At 56.9% G+C, this 16,693-nt stretch overlaps 1 protein-coding gene and 1 long non-coding RNA gene across 3 annotated transcripts in view; one reads left to right on the top strand and one right to left on the bottom strand.

Annotated features, from left to right (window-relative positions):
- Nucleotides 1-4,954, top strand: part of MYT1 (myelin transcription factor 1) — a 28,248-nt gene extending 23,294 nt beyond the window's left edge. The window contains exons 17-21 of the mRNA XM_028133495.2: nucleotides 491-709; nucleotides 1,591-1,682; nucleotides 2,256-2,359; nucleotides 4,440-4,583; nucleotides 4,814-4,954. Coding sequence (XP_027989296.2) covers nucleotides 491-709; nucleotides 1,591-1,682; nucleotides 2,256-2,359; nucleotides 4,440-4,583; nucleotides 4,814-4,954 — 700 coding nt within the window. The remainder of the gene's footprint in view (nucleotides 1-490; nucleotides 710-1,590; nucleotides 1,683-2,255; nucleotides 2,360-4,439; nucleotides 4,584-4,813) is intronic.
- Nucleotides 4,955-5,644: 690 nt separating this feature from the next.
- On the bottom strand, nucleotides 5,645-16,677 carry LOC114228231 (uncharacterized). 2 transcript variants are annotated; one of them, XR_008557830.1, is made up of 4 exons: nucleotides 16,151-16,677; nucleotides 15,597-15,699; nucleotides 6,514-6,789; nucleotides 5,645-6,421 (listed from the first exon to the last, which is right to left on the bottom strand). It is a non-coding gene; the product is annotated as an uncharacterized LOC114228231 (long non-coding RNA). The 2 variants fall into 2 exon arrangements; XR_008557829.1 differs by having other exon boundaries at nucleotides 5,645-6,789.
- Nucleotides 16,678-16,693: the final 16 nt, after the last annotated feature.

Below are 16,693 nucleotides of genomic sequence, written 5' to 3'. Positions count from 1 at the left end.
TCCGGGCACACATCTCAGATGTGGCGAAGCTGGACACCCATGGGCATCATGCCATGACCAGCCTCATTGTGGGTGCTGTGGGGTGGCAGGGCCCCTGCTGTCGCCAGGCTGCTGGGCTCAGGGTGCCCTTCTGACCTCTGTGACTCCTAGGCCACCCAGGCCTGTGCGTGGTGCAGGCTCCCGGGCGGTGGTCTCTGGGTGGTCCCAGCGGGCACTTCACCGCTGGCGTGTTACAAGGCGACATTGGCAGCAGGTCTACTCGTAGGTGTGGACCCAGAGACCCTGCGAGCCACCTCAGGGCCAGGGGGTCACGTGAGAGTCTGCTGGGGACCCTCTGGCCACGCAGGGGGCAGGAGGCCAAGGCTGGCGCAGGGCCGTGATCCCTGCGGCTGTCACCTCCCTGGGGCTGCGACCATGGCAGGGCCCGTGTGGGAGGGTCTCTGGGCCTCTCCTCCAGCTGCCCTTGCTCACCTCTGAAACGTTCGTGCAGGTGCCCAGTTCCAGGCTGCGTGGGGCTCGGCCACGTCAGCGGCAAGTACGCCTCCCACCGAAGCGCGTCGGGCTGCCCGCTGGCTGCCCGCAGGCAGAGGGAGGGCTCCCTCAACGGCCCCTCGTTCTGGAAGTCACCAAGGAACGAGGGGCCCACCTGCCCCACTCCGGGCTGCGACGGCTCCGGCCACGCCAACGGGGGCTTCCTCACCCACCGGAGGTAACTGCCGGGGGCGCCGGGGCCCGAAGGGCTCAGGGGTGACGGGCACTGTCTTGAGGGAGGATCAGGGCCAGGATTGGCAGCTCCTGGGGAGGCGAGAGGAAGCCTGTGGCCCAGGTGATGGGCCTGTGGCCTGTGGCCTGTCCTGAGGGGCTGGCACCGCCTCCCTCCCGCCCCAGCTGCCAGCGTCTCAGCAGCGTTGGCTGCCACGCTCCAGGCCCTGCCCTCCTGCTGGGCCTCTTTGAAGTTTGGGGCCAGGCCTTGCCTGTCTTGCAAAGAGGCCTGGTGACAAGACCCCTCCTCGTCCTGTCAGGAGTCCTGGCCCCCGCGCCCCCCCCCCCCCGCCCCAGGGCGAGTGAACCTTTCTCTCCAGCCCGCTTCCTCTGTGCCAGGTGGTGGCTGAGGTGCACAGGGCCACCACCGGGTCCCATCTGCCTTCTTGTATTTGCCCTCGTCGGTCCACCATGAGGTCGATGAGCTCACTCACTCCACAAGCTCTCCGGGAGTCCATGGAGCACTAGGCTCTGGAGAGACCGCGGAGATGAGGTTGCCGGCTGGCCCTCCTGGAGGCGCTGTGGGCAGGGCGGGCGGGAAGATGGCTGCAAACAAACACGTGAAACGCCCGGTGCGGTCAGCCGTGTCCCCGCTGGGGAGGCGTAGCTGGGAGGGTGCTGAGGGAGGTGCCAGCTTCCCAGGATATCTGGGAGACAAGTCTTCAGGGCAGTGACCAGGGTCCTAGACGAGGAGGGAGGGAGCTGGGGGACTCTCCTGGGTGAGGGGGCAAAAGGTCATGAGCTAGAAAATTCCATCCAGGACCCTCCCAGGCCACCACTGGTTTTGTGACCTTGGGCTGGTTTTTGAGATGTGACTCTTGCTTCCAGTTTGTCCGGCTGTCCCAGAGCAGCCTTTGTTGGAAAGAAGGGGAAACTCTCAGGGGATGATGTTCTCGGCACGAAGTTTAAGACTGGTGATGGTAAGGACGCCCCTTGGGCAGCTTGGGACCTTGGCACCCGGGTGAGAGAGCCTTGCCGTAGGGAGGGAGTTAGGCATGCAGAACCCATCATGGTGGTGACAGATCCCTTGACCTGAGCCAATGGCTCTCCCGACCTTGGGAGGGGGGCCTGTGTCTGGGCCCCCAGCACTCCAGCTCTGACCTGGGCATCGGTGAGTCCTGGCATCAGAGCAGCCTGCTGGCCGCCCTGGAGGCTGTGCCCTGCGGGCTTATGGAGCAGAGAGCTCAGTCTCCATGGAGAAGGCAGCTGAGGAAACTCAGTATCATCTGAAAACACTTCCGTGTTGTTCTTGGCAATTAATGCCTGTGGCCCAGGGCCAGGAGGCAAACGACAGTCACAGCCAGTGGCCGCAGACCAGCCTTCCCAGCACGAATGTGGGAGGTGAGCCACTCACCAAGGGGAGCTCAGAAAGCAGGCCAGGTGCCTCTGCTTGGAAAGGGGCCCCAGTTCCATCCAGCGAGCAGGCCTCGGCCACACCCCGACTCGCTGGCCTGGGTGTGAGGCCGAGCCGCGACCAGGCTCTCTCCGGGCAGTGCTGGAGAACGACGAGGAGATCAAGCAGCTGAACCAGGAGATCCGAGACCTGAACGAGTCCAACTCCGAGATGGAGGCCGCCATGGTGCAGCTGCAGTCCCAGGTGGGTGCTCTGCCCGCCTGCCCCGGCGCCCAATTCAACAAAGTCCTTTTGTCCTTGGTCCTTGGCCTCCTCTCTGAGGGGGGAAGAGCCGAGCCCCACATCAAGGTCACTGCTGGGCTGGGCAGATGAGCACGGTGCTCATGGCCGCCTCCGGCCCGCTCTGCCGGTCCGGTTGGTCCTCGGGCACTGGTGGTTGGCGCCCCGTCAGAGTCGGTGTCGGGAGGAGCGCACACCGTGTGGGCTGGAAGAGCCTGGACAGAGCTGGCCCCACGCCCGTGGCCGCACCGGCTGGGCGCGCCTTCCTGTCCTTGTGGGCGGATGCAGGGCAGTCAGCGCCGCGGGTTGTCGAGGAGCGTGTTTCTGCGAGAAAGCGGCGCTGCCGCCGAGCGGTGCCATTGCCGAGGACTCCACGCGTGTGTGCCACATCCCTCGGATTTCCCCCAAGTGAATGCTGCGATCAGAAAAAAGCAGTAAGGATCTCATCTTGAAAAGGAGACCATGGCCTGCCCTGGAGGCTGAGAGGGGCTGGAGCAGAGCCGGGCATACAGAGGCGGGCCACACGGAGTCGTGTCCTTGTGGCTGACGGTCAAAGGGACGAGGAGGGGACGAGGCCCTGTCGGACTTGAAGGCAGCGAGGACGGCACAGAGATGGGGCTCCTGACCGAGGCTGCCCTGTGGCACGTCTAACTCCGCTCCTTCTTCCCAGGCAAAGGGCTTTGCAGGCTTTGCGGCTGCCTGTCACAGCGTCAGCCGGAGGTCAGGGAGGGTTCGCTGTGCCAGCGGCATCTTCCCCAGGTTTCTGGGCAGTGGGAGCAGAGGGCCTCAGGCCGTGTCTGGGCTCCAGGACACATCTTCGCCGTGTCTGTCCCGCCCGGCCCTTGCCTTCTCAAACACCACGGGCCCTCTGGCATCAGCCACCAGCCGGTGGCTCCTCTAATTTCTCTTCATTTGCCAACGCCCATTTTTGTTGTTGTTGGTAATCCTCACCTGAGGATATTTTTCCATTGAGCTCACCCGGGCTCCTTTCTCTCTTTTTAGAGAGAGTGGCGGTGGGGGGGGGGGGGGGGGGGGGGGAGAGAAACATTGATGTGAGAGAGACACATTGATTGGTTGCTTCCCAACACGCCCCGACCAGGCCAGGGATGTAGCCTGCAACTGAGGGGCGTGCCCTTGACTGGATCAAACCTGGGACCCTTCAGTCTGAGGATCAACGCTCCACCCACAGGGAGTTTCAGCCGGTGCTGGGTGGAGGCGGAGGCCGAGAGGCCGACGCCCCGCTCACCCTCAGTCTGAGCTGCCACCGGGTGCCGACTCAGGGTGCTCCCAGCCACTGGCCACAGAGCCCTGGCTGGAGGAAAACATCCCCACCTCTCCCCCCACAACCGGTCACCGCCGACACTGAGCTTTCTGAGCCCAGGCTCCTGCAAAACGCAGTCAGGCAGGGGTGCCCCCAGCACGTCTTCTGCAGGCAGGCCTCAGGCAGGCTTCCCACCTTCCCGTGCTGGCCACACGCCTCTCACGGCTGCGCAGGTGGCCTGAGCCGCCCGGAGCAGACAGCACGGCCCACGGCCGCCAGCCCAGGCACCGCTGTCTCTGGCATTCCACTGCAGAGCCAGGAGCCCCTTGGGCTCTGCCTGGGAGTCCCCTCTGGTGTCCTGCCGGAAACCCCGGGGCCCTGTCAGGGTGCCTGGAGGAGCCATCAGCCGCGCCCCTTGGTGATGGGCTGCCGGGGACAGTGTGCCCGCCCTCCCCCCCCCCCCGCCCCCCACAGCTGCGTTAGACACATTGCTGGTCTTTGTGGGGCGCAAACCCAGAGGCAGCAGACACCCCGCTGGGTGCGGAACTCCCACCACAGACGAGGACTGTGAAGCTGCCCAGGATTGAGCTCGCCTGGGCTCCTTTCCTTCCCCCGAGGAAGACACACACAAGCTATGGCCCACACTGCCCTGCTAGTCACCGTGTGCCCTGCACCCAGGGACCAGGGTGCTGCCAGCCCCTCCCTGGGGCGGGCCCTCCCCCCGAGGCAGGAGATGGGCCCAGGAGGACGGGAGGGACGCGGCTCCCGTCTCTGTCGGTGCAGATCTCCTCCATGGAGAAGAGCCTGCGGACCATCGAGCAGGAGAACAGGCTCATCGAGGAGCAGAACGAAGCCCTGTTTCTGGAGCTGTCAGGCCTGAGCCAGGCCCTCATCCAAAGCCTCGCCAACATCCGCCTTCCACACATGGTGAGCAGCAGGCGGCGCGGAGGGTGCCCGGGGCGGGCTGCCGCCCCACGCTCCGGGCCCCCCGAGCTGCTGGAGACCCACAGCCGAGCCTCCTGGGTGACGGAGCGGAGGGGCAGTCAGTGCTGGGTGGGTGTGGCCTCGTCCCCTGCGGCTCCACAGCCTGAACCCCGGGGCCGCCCTGGGCAGGGGCCGCCACGGGCAGGGCTTGCTAGACTGGTTCTGTCCTCCAGGAGCCAATATGTGAACAGAACTTCGACGCCTATGTGAGCACCCTCACCGACATGTGCTCCAGCCGGGAGAGCTACCAGAACCCCGAGCACAGGGCCCTCCTGGAGAGCATCAAGCAGGCCGTGAGGGGCATCCAGGTCTAGGCCCGCCCGGATGGGGTGCCAGGACCCCAGCTGGGCTCCACGTTTACCTCCCCCGCACCGCCCGCCCGGAGGTTCCCAAGTCCCAGTGACTTCTGGGTGGCGGCCGCCTCGCGGTTGATCAGAGGGGTGCCTGGAGGGTGGGCTCCCTCCGACGCCGGCCAGGCCGAGGCCGCAGCCTCCCTGAGCAAGGGCAGAGTGTAAAGTATTACAAAGGGATTTATTTTTGTTTTCTGAAAATAACCGGAAGTACAGCTCGAGGTCTCCAGTGGTTCTCAGGGAAGTTTTGGCGTTTGTGACCACGGGTTCCCGTGTCTGGGCCCCGCCGGTGCGTCTGCTCTGCGAGGCGTGTGGCGAGTGTGTTTTGTTTTCAGTTCACTCAGTTTGTGTTAAGACGGAACAAAGCGCCGCGCGGAGGGTAAGTCAGGAGCAGGCCTGCAGCCCGCCGTCAGCTCACGGGCTCTGACCTGGGCGCCGGCCGCCCAGCGCTGCCCGGGCAGAGCGGCGGGCGGCCCCTCGCGGGCTGCAGCTCTGCTCAGGCCTGGCTCAGGGCTGGGCCCGGACTCGGTGCCTGACCCGGGCCTGACCCGTCACTGCAGGGGTCAGCTCAACTCGACTGAGGCGGGGCAGTGTCTGCGAGGTCAGGGGACACATTCTAATCAGAGACACCAAGGTTTCACTCCTTGTTAGATCTAAAGATGTGAAAAAAGGTAAATTTTAATTTAATGTGTTAAAAACACAATGTTCCTACATGTAAATAGAGTCCAAATCAGTTGTGACTGCAATTCCAAGTTAGTATTTACAAGTAGAGAAATTGCTCTTTCTGGAAGAAATAAAAAAAGTAGTTAGTTTAATTATTCTGTAAATTATTTAATTTTGTCAAGATGTAAGTATTTATATTCACAACCTCTTTTATGTTAACGTTTGCTATTTATTTGACATTTTTATTTATTAATTTTATACTGTTTGAAGTAGCCCCCACATGCCAGGATACCACAAGAGAGAAATGAAATCAAAGCAAAATTAATGATTTGACTATGAGGTAGGCCACACATACAGGAAATCTTGCTATAACTTCGTTATAATTTTGATGCAATCAAATTATTTTTAATATATTTTGTTATTTATTCTTTTAATAATGGAGTTTTGAGTGTTTAGCAGCGGAGGAGCTGGTGGCCGGGGTGGCCCTCCCGGGGTCCAGTGGGAAGACTCGGTTCTCTCTCCCGTTCGCTCCCTTTGTTGCAGGCCCAGCAGCTCTGTGTTTGTGTTGATGTGTGTAGCGCAGCTGTGTGTCGTGCGGCGTCCGTGTGCAGATCGTGATGGCGAGTCCTGTCGCTGGGGGTGCTGGCCGCGGCGCTGAGCAGTCGCCCGCCCACTGGCCCAGCCCTCTGAGCTCATACTGTGACCCTCTTCCTCAGGAAACGGTGGAACCCACAGCACAGTACTTCTCGGGGTGTTGGCGGGGATTTCCTAATAAAAGCCCTCTGACTGTGACGGGAGTGTGTGCGCGCTGCCTGTGCCTGCGCCCGCGCCCGTTACCTTGGTGGGCAGCCCTTGCTCACCTCGCGGGGGAATGGCGGGGGGCTTTCATCTCAGGCCTCTTCCTGCTGCCACCCAGGGAACCCGCAACTTCCCGAGGTGTGGTTCTAGAAGGTCTAAGGCGCTGCCCCTTCCTGCCCACATGCCCAGGCGTGTGCAAACCAGTGTGTTCTTATAGGCTCAGGGAGAAGTCTTCCTGCTGCGAGTGTAACGGGGTGGGTGGCGGCTTCGGCCATCTCTCCCGGCCACAAGGAGAAAGCCTGCAGAAGGAGAGAGCTTGGACCTCAAGGGAGGAAGGGCTGAGAAGTGGGGAGAGAGGTGGAGGAGGGAGAAGGGGAGGAGAGAGCTCTGTAAGGACCTTTTCAGAGTTCCTGGATCCAGCCAGACCTGAAGGCTATACCCTTGCAATCCCAGTTACAGGAGGCCGCAGAGCAACAGACTCCCTCTTGTTGGCTTCAGCCTTGGCCTTGCAGCAGCACCTCACTGCCTCCAGCTCCTGCGCGGGCCCTAGCTCCCGGGGCCAGGCTGGGTGAGGGGCACACTTTGACCTCCCTGGGAATGTGGCCCTGCAGGGTGACCTGGAGCTCCTGTTTGCCATGTGAACAAAGGAGCGACTTTAGAAATCCCGGGATTCATTTTCAAGCCCTGTCTGAGCAGACAGGCCGGGCACGTGGGGTGCAGAGGGCACACCACAAGCCTGTGTCCTGGGGTCCCTTTGCTGAAGCTCCGCTGGGGACGGGGGTGCCTGTGGCCTGGACTGGGCCCCTGCTCATCAGCACACAGGCGCTTGGATGTGAGCAAGGCTGATTCTGAAGTGTCCACTCTGCAGGCTGAGAGTTCGCTGGGGAGGTGGGGGGCGGCAGGGAGTGGAGGAACAGGGTTGCCCCCCTCTTGGAAGAGTTGGCCCAGGGAGATGCCATCGCCTGCCAGGACGCTCCGACCCTCCCCGGGCGGGTGGCCCTGCTCAGAGGCCCTCAGGACTCCTTGAGGCAGAGGCACATCCCCAGAGCTCCTCCGGTCCCCCCCCCTGTGGAGCTGAGCGGGGCCCCCAGAGTCAGGCCAGAGTGGGGGGAGGGCCCAGGCCCCAGGGGACGGGCTGTATCCCCAGACCTGCGGCATGTGCTGCGTGGGGTGCTCGTGCGAGGAGTCCTGGCACGTGGCCGCACCTAGTGGGGCCCCAGCAGATCTGAGTCGGGGAGCCTGTGGGTGTGTCGGTAGAGCTGGGAATGTGGGTGTCTGCCAAAGGCACCCAGTTTGGTTGGGCATTAGAATGGCTCCTGGGAGCAGGTGTTAAGGGACCGTGGGTGGGCAGGTGAGATGGGCAGGGCAAAGCATGCAGCCCAGTACCCTCCCCACAAGCTGCTGCCGCCCTGCGTGTGGGAGACGAGCCAGGACTGTGACCTTTGAATACTGTTCAAGCCCCTAAACCCTTTAAGTGGGATGTTGCACAGACCCTGACCCGGCTGAGATGGAGGGTCAGAGCTGGTGTGGTCTGGGAAGCTCAGCACCATGGAGCGGCCCAGACGAACCCTTCCCAGAGGGTCTCTAGTTCCCACTCCTCGGCCCAGTACAGAGCTTTGGAGGGGGGGGGGGGGGGAGCCACAGCCCCGCAGGGGTGTATGCTCTGTAGGGGCGGCGGGGCAGTGTGTCTGCAGGGGCAGCCGCAGGCCTGAGGGATGGGTCAGGAGTGCGGGCGAGGTCCGTCATGGGGGCTCTGGCTTCCGATGCAGCAGCACCGGTGACGGCTCTAGGCTGCATCTGGCCCATGTCCCCCCCCCCCCCCCCCCCACGAACCTTCTGCAGGTCATGTCCAGCCTCTCAATAAAGGGGCCCCCACTACATGCTGCTGAAGGAGGGGGAGCCTAGACCCCAGCTCACTCACCCTGAGGACACCCTCGAACCCGCCCCCCTTCCCATCTGTACCAGCTCTGCCCCTAGCGGGTGGCAGCCACCGGATGTCTGCGCACAGCTGCCACGCCGGCCACCGTCAGCACCCACAGTCTCACTGCTGCCACCTGGCACCCGCATCTGCTCCCGCCACCTTCCAGTGCCACCTGCCACCAACAGCTTCAGTTGGAGTTCCGGAGCCCACTCTTCCCAAACTGGCCCCTCACTGAGGCGGTTACCCCCATACTCCCCTCTCCTCAGCCACAAGAGAGCGTGAGCATGACGAGTGGCGGGGAGCTGGCGAAGGAGGGACCCTTAACCTTGGGACTACGTCCTCTTAAGTGTGGTGTCCTGTAGACAGACCTCTGGACCCGGGTCTGGCGCCTCTTTGTAAGGACCCTGCATGAGTCAGGTTTCTCCAGGAAAACAGAACCAATAGGAGATAGATTAGATATATAATAGATTTACTTTAACAAATTGCTCAGGTGACGGTTGGGGCTCAGGCTGAACTCTGCAGGCCAGGCCAGAAGGCGGGAGACCAGGAAGCGCTAATGCTGTAGCTTCCCAGAGGAAGGCTGGCTGGGGCGAAATTCATTCTTCCCTGAGGGTCTCCGTCTTTGCTTTAGAGCCTCAACTGCTTGGATGAGGCCCACCACATGATGGAGAAGAATTTGCCATACTCAGAGTTTACTGATTTACCGTACATGTTAATCACTTTAAAAACACACAAAAACATCAAACAAGCCTTCACAGCAACATCTAGACTGATGTTTGACCAACCACCTGGGCGCCGTGGCCTAGCCAAGTGCCCCCCCCACCCCCCCGTGCCCGTGCATGGGAACTTTTTATTAAGGTGGTTTGCTTTAAGAGAAGTTATTTTTATCTTGAGTCATTTTACATGTACAAATAAAAAGATTGGAGTTCACCAGTATTTTCAAGTCAACATCACGCCCAGTTGCCTGTGCAGCACACAGCAGAGAGGCCCCGACAGGACTCTGAGCCGCGCAGACTCGCTCTGGCTGCAAACGCCTTAAAAAGAGGAAGAAATACTTTCTCCCTTTTCCGAGACCCTAGTGTGGATGTTCCCATCACAAAGGCTGTGCTGTGGCGACCCCTTGTGGTGAAGTTGGAATCTTGTTATCACTGTGGCCTCAAGCTGCTGAGGTGCAGACCCTCCAGAGGCAGGAGAGGAGGCTCAGGGCCAAGGCCACACTGGGAGGTCCCCCTCGGCGCCCCCCCCCCCCCCCCGCTTCCCGCCTAATGGTGTTTCATGCATCTGCCGGCGAGGACCTCACTCAGAGACCCAGGACACCAAGAGCGTGGGCACGAGACCTTCCTCCTCCATGGAGATGTCGGAAAGGGGGCGGGTGCAGCTGCCACCACCTCCCACGTCCTCTGCAAAGGCAGAGGGTGGCCTCCTTAGCAGCGCTTCCTGGCCGACATGGGAGCAGGGGAGACCCCTCCCCCGTCTGTCTAACTCCGCTCCACCAGCCAAAGGAGCCTCCGTGTGCAGCCCTGACTCAGCTTCCTGGTCACGGGCTGCGGTCTGGGCTCCGAGCTGACAGACACCGCCGGGACGAGCTGCCAAGGCAGGCTTTGCCCGCATCAGAGCGGCAGCTCTGGCAGATAAACAAGTGGTGTCCTCAGCCAGGACAGGCGCACGAAGGAACGCATTTACTGTGCAGACGTATAGCTCATATGTACATTCCCCACGTGGCTATCCTGGCCAATGCTCGTCATACTTGTGTGTAGACCTACATTTCCATCTGGTATCATTTGCTTTCTGCCTGGAAACTCCCTTTATCATGTCACATTGTGTGAGTCTGCTTCTCCTAGCTTTTATCATTTCAAAGAAGTAATAGTCTGGCCCTGGCTGGGTTAGTCAATGGTTAGAGTGCTGGCCACACAGGGAAGGGTCTCAGTTTCCGTCAGGGCACGTTCAGTTGGTGTCTCTCTCACATTGATGCTTCTTCTCTCTCCCCTTCCCACCCTCCCTTCCACTTTCTGAAAAAGCAATGAATACCTTCAGGTGGAGATGAGGAAGGACTAGCCTGAGGTTGTGAGATTGCAGAAAGGTTGCAGTGACAGCGCAGTCCTGTTATTAGCGATGTGCGTCAGTGTGGCGCGTTATCATTCATGTTCCAAGACGGACACATTACTAACTAAAGCCCATCTTTTTTTTCGTAGACCCTATGTTTGCTGTTGTATGTAAACTACCATTGCCGCGCCCACGTCAGCTACACTCTCTTCTGTTACTCTCTAGAGCTTTCAGTGACTGTGTCCATGGTGCAAGTGCCCACTGCCTTTCTCCACTGTGTTGCCTTTGCTCCTTTGTCACCGAGCAGTTAACTCTTGTTGGGTCTATTTCTGGGCTCTCTGTTCTGTCCTATTGGTCTTTTTTTAAATTTAAGAAGTCTTTATTGTTCAGGTTATTACAATTGTTTCTCCTTCCCCCCCTCCCCCCCTTAGCTCCCCTCCACCCGGTTCCCACCCCACCCTCTGCCCTTATCCATAGGTGTACGATTTTTGTCCAGTCTCTTCCTGCACCCCCCACTCCCCTTTCCCCCTGAGAATTATCAGTCCACTCCCTTTCTATGCCCCTGATTCTATTATATTCACCAGTTTATTCTGTTCATCAGATTTTTTATTCACTTGACTTTTGGGTTCACTTGTTGATACATATGTATTTGTTGTTCATAATTTTTATCTTTACTTTTTTCTTCTTCCTCTTCTTAAAGAATACCTTTCAGCATTTCATATAATACTGGTTTGGCAGTGATGAACTCCTTTAGCTTTTTCTTATCTGTGAAGCTCTTTATCTGTCCTTCAATTCTGAATGATAGCTTTGCTGGGTAGAGTAATCTTGGTTGTAGGTTCTTGCTGTTCATCACTTTGAATATTTCTTGCCACTCCCATCTGGCCTGCATAGTTTCTGTTGAGAAATCAGCTGACAGTCGTATGGGTACTCCCTTGTAGGTAACTAACTGTTTTTCTCTTGCTGCTTTTAATATTCTCTCTTTGTCTTTTGCTCTTGGCATTTTAATTATGATGTGTCTTGGTGTGGTCCTCTTTGGATTCCTTTTGTTTGGGGTTCTGTGCGCTTCCTGGACTTGTAAGTCTATTTCTTTCACCAGGTGGGTGAAGTTTTCGGTCATTATTTCTTCAAACAGGTTTTCAGTATCTTGCTCTCTCTCTTCTTCTGGCACCCCCATAATTCAGATGTTGGTACGCTTGAAGTTGTCCCAGAGGCTTCTTACACTATCTTCATATTTTTGGATTCTTTTTTCTTTTCTGGTTGAGCATTTTTTGCTTCTTTGTATTTCAAATCTTTGACTTGATTCTTGCGTTCCTCTAGTCTGCTGTTGGGTCTCTGTATAATATTTTTTATTTCAGTCAGTATATGTTTAATTTCTAGTTGGTCCTTTTTCATATCCTTGAGTCTCGCTAAATTTATCAGCCTTTTCTAGGAAATTCTTGAAAAACCTTATAACTATGGTACTGAACTCTATATCCAGTCATTTGTTTTCCTCCATTTCTTTCATTTGTGATCTGTTTCTTTGTCTCAGTATATTTGCTGCTTCCGAGTTGTTAGGGTAGCTTTGTGTGCTAGGTGTCCTATATGGCCCAGTGGGTAGACTTCCCCAGTCACCTGAGATGGACACTCTTGGTGCACCCCTTTGTGGACTGTGTGTACAGCCTTGTTGTAGTTAAGTCTTGATTGTTGTTGGTATCACTGGGAGGAATTGACCTCCAGGCCAATTGGTTGTTGAGTATCAGTTGTGTCTACGCCGGGAGAACTTCTGTGTTGGAGACGGCCTTATGGTACCAGACTTGCAAAATTTCAAAAGCCTCTGTGCTCAGCTTGGATGGGGCGAGTCTCAGGGCTGAGCAGAAAGTCTTGTCTTCCTATAAGTCCTGCCCTATGAGGCCCCTGGGTCTCAGTGTCCCTCGGTAATCGCTGCAGGCACCTCTGAGAGAAAGCCGCCCTCGAGTTTCGCCCGCTGCCAGAACAATCCAGTTTCTCCCCCAATGAATCTGGATTCCCAGATTCTCGCCCGGAACTGGGGTTCAGCGCAGTCGGGAGCTTCAGGCTCCCTCCAGCCAGTGGTGCAGTCAGCAGTCAGTCCTCTCTGCATGCACTTGCACATGCGCCTCCAGACCTCTGCCTTCCGTGGCTCCCCTGAGTTTCCGGATCCCCCCCCCCCACTTTCCGTGGCTCCCCTAGACAGTCCAGATCCCCCCCCCCCGTGAGAGCGTGGGTCCCCAGGGGCTCGCCTGGAATTGGGGTTCAGTGCAATCGGGAGCTTCCGACTCCTTCCCGCTAGGGAAAGCCAGTGGCAACCTCAGCAGTCAGACTCCCCCCATTAGCCTGGGTCCACAGGGTTTCACCCGGAACTGGGGTTCAGTGCAGTCAGGAGCTTCCTTCTCCCTCCCGCCAGACAAAGCCAGCCAGGCACTCAGCCGCCCTTCCTCTCTCGCACGTGTCTCCATACCTCATCCCTTTGCAGCTCCTCTGATTCTCCATGAGCTTTTCTCTTTCCTTCTAGTTGTAGAATTTCCACTCAGCCAGCTTTCCTGTGGTTCTGGATGATGTCTGTTCTGGCTTTTAGTTGTTTTGAAATTGTTGTGCGAGGCAGCAGTTTAGGTGCTTACCTATGCCGCCATCTTGGTTTCTCCCTATTGGTCTTTTGTCTGTTGTTGTCACCAATAATTTTATGGTAAGTCTTGAAGTTGAGTTGTGTCAGTCTTCCAACTTTGTTCTTCTTCAATGTTGTGTTGGCCACTCTCTTTCCTCTCAATGTTACTTTAGAATCATTTTGTTGATATCCATAAAATAACTTGCTGGAATTTTGATGGATTGCATTGAGTCTACAGATCAAATTGGGAAGAATTGACATTTTAACTACGTTGAATGTTCCTATTTGTGGACATGGAATATCTGGGCATTTAACTAGATCTTTGATTTCTTTCATCAGGATTTTGTAGTTTTTCTTATACAGATCTTGTACTTTGTTAGACTTATGCTGAAATATTTCCTTTTTGGTGCTAATGTAAATGCTATTGTGTTTTTAATGTCAAATTCTAATTGTTCATTGCTGGCTTATGGTCACGCACCACATAGTTATGTTTCGGACAACATGGTCCCATGAGATTAAAATGGAACTGAAAATCCCTATCACTTAGTGCCGTCGTAGCCTGTGACTTCAAAGGATTTGCCAAGGATGAGGAGGTCGCAGAAACCACCAGCCCGTGGTTGAGCCGCCAGCACCTCCAAGCAGATGGAGGAGGGTGCACTGAGCTCCGGGACTGACTACTGAGGAGCCGCTGGGCCTGGGACAGCAGGGCAGAGCGGCAGAGGCAAGAGAAAAGGACGCTGCACGGGAAGAAAAAGAACCACCAAGAAACTCAGTGAAGGCTTCACAGCAGCTTTTAGACCTCAGCCAGCTCCTTAACACATGGGCCCCAACATGGAAAGGTTTCATTCCTAGGGAGGCGTGCTCCTGTGCTTATAAGCAAGTCTATGCTGGAAAAAAGAAACCATGGACAGATTTCTGAAGAGTGACCCTCAGGAAGAGCCCTGGAGGTGCTCCAGCAGAAGGCGTGTTGTCACAGGAGAGGACAGCTCACGCGTGTTGCTGCCCCGAAGTCCCCCAGAGGGGACGTGGAGTGGGAGACGGTGATAGTGATGATCCTGGCCCTGTGCAGGCCTAGGCTAATGTGTGTGTTTGTATTTTAGTTTTTACCAAAAAAGTTTAAAATGAAGAAATAAATTAAAATTTTAAAAATAGAGTAATATGAAGAATCTTTTTGTACAGTTATACAATGTGTTTGTTTTAAGCTAAGTGTTATTATAAAAGAGTTAAGTTTCTGAATTAAAAAAATTAAAGCTAAGATTACTTTACGACTTAAGAATTTTAAAAAATCTGTTGCCTGTAGCCTAAGTGCACAGCATTTATAAAGTGCCCTGCAGTGCGAGGCCTCACATCACCCCACTCACCCCTGGCTCATCCAGAGCAACGTCTAGCCCTGCAAACTCCATTCCTGGCCGCGCCCCGTGCAGGTGCACCATTTTTACCTTTTATGCCATGTTTTTACTGTGTCTCTTCTATGTTTAGGCACATAAATATTTACCATTGTGTTACGGGTGCCCATAGCATTCAGTATGGTAACATGCTGTACAGGTTTAATGTCTGTGTCTACTAATGTTAAGATCTATGTCAGCTCTGGGTCACTTTTTAAAAAATATATATATATTTTTATTGATTTCAGAGAGGAAAAGAGAGGGAGAGAGAGATAGAAACATCAATAATGAGAGAGAATTATTGATTGGCTACCTCCTATACACCCCTTACTGGGGATCAAACCCACAGCCTGGGCATGTGCCCTTGACCAGAATTGAACTTGGGACCATTTAGTCTGCAGGCCAATGCTCTATCCACTGAGCCACACCAGCGAGGGCTCTGGGTCACTTTCAATGGACTGATCTTTCTCATTGTGAGTTGTATTTTCCTCCTTCTTTGTATGCCTGACAATTTTAGATCGGATGGCAGGCACTGAATTTTACCTTGAGTGCTGAAAACTTTGTATTCTTATATTAAATATTGTTTAGCTTTGTTCTAGGACACAGTTACTAGGAACAGTTAGATCTTTCCAAAGCTTTCTTTGGTTTGTAGCTGGGGTCAGAAGCTAGTTACTCCTTTCGGATGAAGATCTTCCATGTACTGGACACAAGGCTCCCTGCCTGGTGCGACTGTGGGGCCCGGCAGCCCTCGGAGACCTTCAGGACCAGCGTGCTCTAGGCTGCTGGCTGCCTTGGTCTCCCTGCATTCTGTCTTTCCCCTCAACTCCAGGACCTGCTTGGACTCCCCTCTGCACTGTGGCCTGGAAACTGTGACAGCAGGAGGAAGAGGTGATTGCAAGGTTTGGCCCCCTGGCTTCTGACCTCTCGGGAGTCACTGAGCTATTGCACAACACCCAGCACCCCAAACACTGCCGGCTCACATACTGTGTCCACCTCGTGGTTGTCTCAGGCATCTTGGTCAGAGTTTTAGTTGCAGATGATAAAAGAAGTTCTGGAGATGACAGTGGTGATGGCTATACAACAATGTGAATGTTCCTAACGCCACTGAACTGGACACTTAGTAATGGTTAAAGTGGTAAATTTACGTTTTCTATATATTTTCACAATTAAAAAACAACAACTAAAAAATGGGGTTACCTGAAGCAAAGGAAGCCTTAGTGCGCGTATCAGACAGCCTGTGCAGGGTCCATCTGCCAGGCCGCGCCGCGCGGTTGTCAGCTTCACCAGGCGCCGCACTCACCTTGAGAGGAACAAAATGGACACACCCTTCCGTGTGGGGGCACACACTCCTGCACACCAGCAGCTCACCGCCCACCCCCAACGCTGCCCTGGCGGCGCTTCCTGCTGCCTCCCCCAGGGAGCTTTGCAGCTCACACCTGCATATGACTCCTTTTCACAATTATTCAGACACCTCCCCTTGGCCTTGTAGGACCCAACAGGCCCTCTAGCCCAAACTCCCCCGCCCCACGTCACCTGGGACAGGAATCCTGCCGGGAGGCGCTCCCAGCCCCCGGATGGAAAAGCCCCACCGAAGACTGCCCACCGGCAGGCCTCTTCCCGCCCCCGCAGGCGCTCCTTCCTCTCCCGCACACCGCAGACTGCACGTGGCTGCGTGTCCCCAGCCGCACCCCTCTCCTCCCAACCCTCTTTGTTTGCTGTCAGTACCCAGGAGCCCAAGGCTGTGACATTACCGCGCATGTGTTCAGGTGACTCCGCTGCGCCCAGGGTCCTCCGGGCCGTCTTCAATGTCCCTGTGCACAGAACGGCGGCCTCTGCCAATGCGGGCTCCTCTGCTGGGCCGGGAAAGGGGAGGTTCTGCCCGACGCAGGCGAGCGGGGTGGGCGGCGACCGGCAGCGGGGGCTCCGGGGGTGGGCGGCCCGGCCTGGCTTTGAGCCGTCGGCCCGCTCTAGGCGGACCCCCCGGTCCCGCCCGTCCTCTGTCCCTCCCGGGCCACCCAGCCCAGGCAGCGGCCGCCAGCGGCTGTCCATCCCCCGCCCTGCCTGTCGTGCTCACTGCGGGGCCCCGGCTCGCGGTGGGGCGCGAAGGGGACAATCCTCCCCTCGCCCGGCCCGCTGCCCTTTGAACTCCGCGTCCCCGCGGGGTGCAAGGCCGGCCGGGCGACCCGCCGGCTCCGCAGCGCCTCGCGTCGGCTCGCAGCCACGACCTCGTGGCGGGCCGGCGAGGGGCGGGGCCAAGAACGGCCGCCCCGCCCTTTCCGGCGCCGGCCGGGACG

The sequence above is a fragment of the Eptesicus fuscus genome, chromosome 12 (genome assembly GCF_027574615.1).
Source record: "Eptesicus fuscus isolate TK198812 chromosome 12, DD_ASM_mEF_20220401, whole genome shotgun sequence".
NCBI lineage: Eukaryota > Metazoa > Chordata > Mammalia > Chiroptera > Vespertilionidae > Eptesicus > Eptesicus fuscus.
The sequence above is the reverse complement of the archived record's forward strand: the minus strand, read 5'-3'. Positions and strand labels throughout refer to the sequence as shown.